At 40.9% G+C, this 2,295-nt stretch overlaps 1 protein-coding gene across 1 annotated transcript; it reads right to left on the reverse strand.

Annotated features, from left to right (window-relative positions):
• Positions 1-207: 207 nt before the first annotated feature.
• On the reverse strand, positions 208-1,770 carry LOC128636420 (tigger transposable element-derived protein 4-like). The gene is made up of 2 exons (XM_053689436.1): positions 752-1,770; positions 208-640 (listed from the first exon to the last, which is right to left on the reverse strand). The coding sequence occupies exons 1-2, from the start codon at positions 1,768-1,770 to the stop codon at positions 208-210; spliced, it is 1,452 nt and encodes a 483-aa protein (XP_053545411.1).
• Between the last annotated feature and the right edge of the window lie 525 nt (positions 1,771-2,295).

Genomic DNA, 2,295 nt, shown 5'->3' on the forward strand with positions numbered 1-2,295 from the left:
ACAGGGAAATACAGTAGTTAGTCATCAGAAATAATGATCATAAACAAAACATTCAACAGTACTTTTAAATAATGTACAGTACTGTACTAAAAAACAGTACAGTACTGTATTTAAGCTTTACATACTCTTATACAGTACTGTACTGTATTTAGATAGTGTACTACAGTTACTGTCTACTGTATGTTTTTACTGTACATACCTGTACCTTTATTGGTTTTCTTGTCCCCACAGTGCCAATAATGTTGCTTGTTTTCTTGGGGCATTGGTTATCCTTTTTTCAATTAAATGTCTAGTGGATGTTATTGGTTCTAGAAGCTCCGGGCAGTTATTAAATAATGCAAACTCTTGCAACTGGTGAACTATCTCTAGAGCATCTTGGTAGCTTTTGATTGCTGGCTCACTGGGAATTTCTGTGGTTTCAGCACTTTGATCGTCATCCATGTTCTCATCACTATCTTGTTGTTGATCTATAAGTTCCACAGCATTTGTAAATGTGCTTTCCGTCGCAAGTTCTTTGTCTATGTCAATGTAACGGTCTATTTCACTGTCAACAAGACCTCCTTGCTGGAATAATGAACGAATATCATTGTTTTCTTCTACAGTCACCTGTATTATTTCTGGCAATTCTTCATTATCGTTCCTGTTTGAATTTGAGAAACCAGCTTTTACAAAGCACTTGCAAATGGTATCAGCAGAAATAGACTTGCATGCCATAGAAATCCAGTTGACAGCATCAAGGACTGTTATGGACTTGGCAAGCTGGTGTACATTTTGTGTGGTAGAAATGTTTGCAACCAAGGACTGTAGCAATAATTTTCTATAGTGTGTCTTCATCGTGTAGATAACACCTTGGTCCATTGGCTGTGTTACGCTTGTGGTGTTTGCAGGGAACCAGGCTAATTTTACATTGCTAAGTTTCAGATGTGGATGGCAGGTAGCGTTATCCAAAAACAGGATGACTTTATGACCTTCTCTCTTCATTTTTCTGTCAAAAATCTTGAGCCATTCAGACATTAGTTCTGCTGTCATCCAGGCTTTTTTATTTGCATGCCAAATAACGGGAAGCTGTGTAGTGTCTATGTTTTTGAAGCAACGTGGCTTTGCTGCCTTACCAATCACAAGAGGCTTCTCCAATCTCCCATCCATGTTTCCACAGAGGAACACCGTCAATCTTTCCTTGGATAACTTTCCTCCTGTGCATTTTTCACGTTTAACAGCCAGAGTTTTTGAAGGTAGCAACCTAAAGAATAGGCCAGTTTCATCGCCATTGTAGATATCTTTTGTAGCGTATGGTTCCTTAAGCATTTTGAGCTTTTCTTCCCATTGGCTAACAGTTTCTTGATCTACATCCTTTGCTTCTCCACATATTTCATTCCATACAATGCAATGCCTCCTTTTAAAACTTTCCAACCAGCCATTAGATGCCTTGAAATCTGTTTTGCCTAATTCTTTGGCTAGTGCGAGGGCTTGTGTTTGTAGTATAGGACCAGAAATTGGTACATTTTTAGAGCGTGCAGCTACAAACCATTCCCACAGGAGCTTGTTTAAATCTTCATTTCCAGTTGCCTTCGCTTTCCTCTTCACTTCGCCATTGCCAGCTAACCATTCTTCCATGATTTTCTCTTTATTTTTGATAGCTTCATAAATTTGTGTTTTGCCACACTTAAATTTCTCAACACATTGTTTTACAGACAACTTATCTTTTGTGTAGGCCTCAATCACTTTAACTTTCATAGCAAGAGTAAGAGTGTTGCACTTTCTAGGAGCCATTCTTTGTCACACACCTCTTAAGTCTCTTAAGTTTCAGGGTCCTTCCAACACCCCTTCCTCTTCGTTCCCACACCACTAACGTTTCAGCGTCCTTACAACACCCCTTCCTTCCGCTTCCTTCCCACACCACTAATGTTTCTGCATCCTTCTCACATCACTTCCGTGTCAGCGTCTGTTCCAATACCCCTTCCGCTTCCTTCCCACACCACTTAACACCCCTTCCGCTTCCTTTCCACACCACTTAACACCCCTTCCGCTTCCTTCCCACACCACTAACGCTTCTGCGTCCTTCTCTCATCACTTCCGTGTCAGCGTCTGTTCCGTCGTCTTGTTCTTACCTCACTTCCGTTCCGCGTTACATTTTCCGGCTTATCCAGGTTTTCCGGCTTATCAAGGTAAGTGAACCAAATGTATGCGTAATTAACACTGTGACCACTTTCCGTTTCCGCGTTGGACAGTTTCCGGCTTATCCAGGTAGTAAAACAATGAAAGTATACACTAAGCGCCGGGACGGAGGGATATTTC

Source organism: Bombina bombina, chromosome 7, assembly GCF_027579735.1.
Source record: "Bombina bombina isolate aBomBom1 chromosome 7, aBomBom1.pri, whole genome shotgun sequence".
Taxonomy (NCBI): domain Eukaryota; kingdom Metazoa; phylum Chordata; class Amphibia; order Anura; family Bombinatoridae; genus Bombina; species Bombina bombina.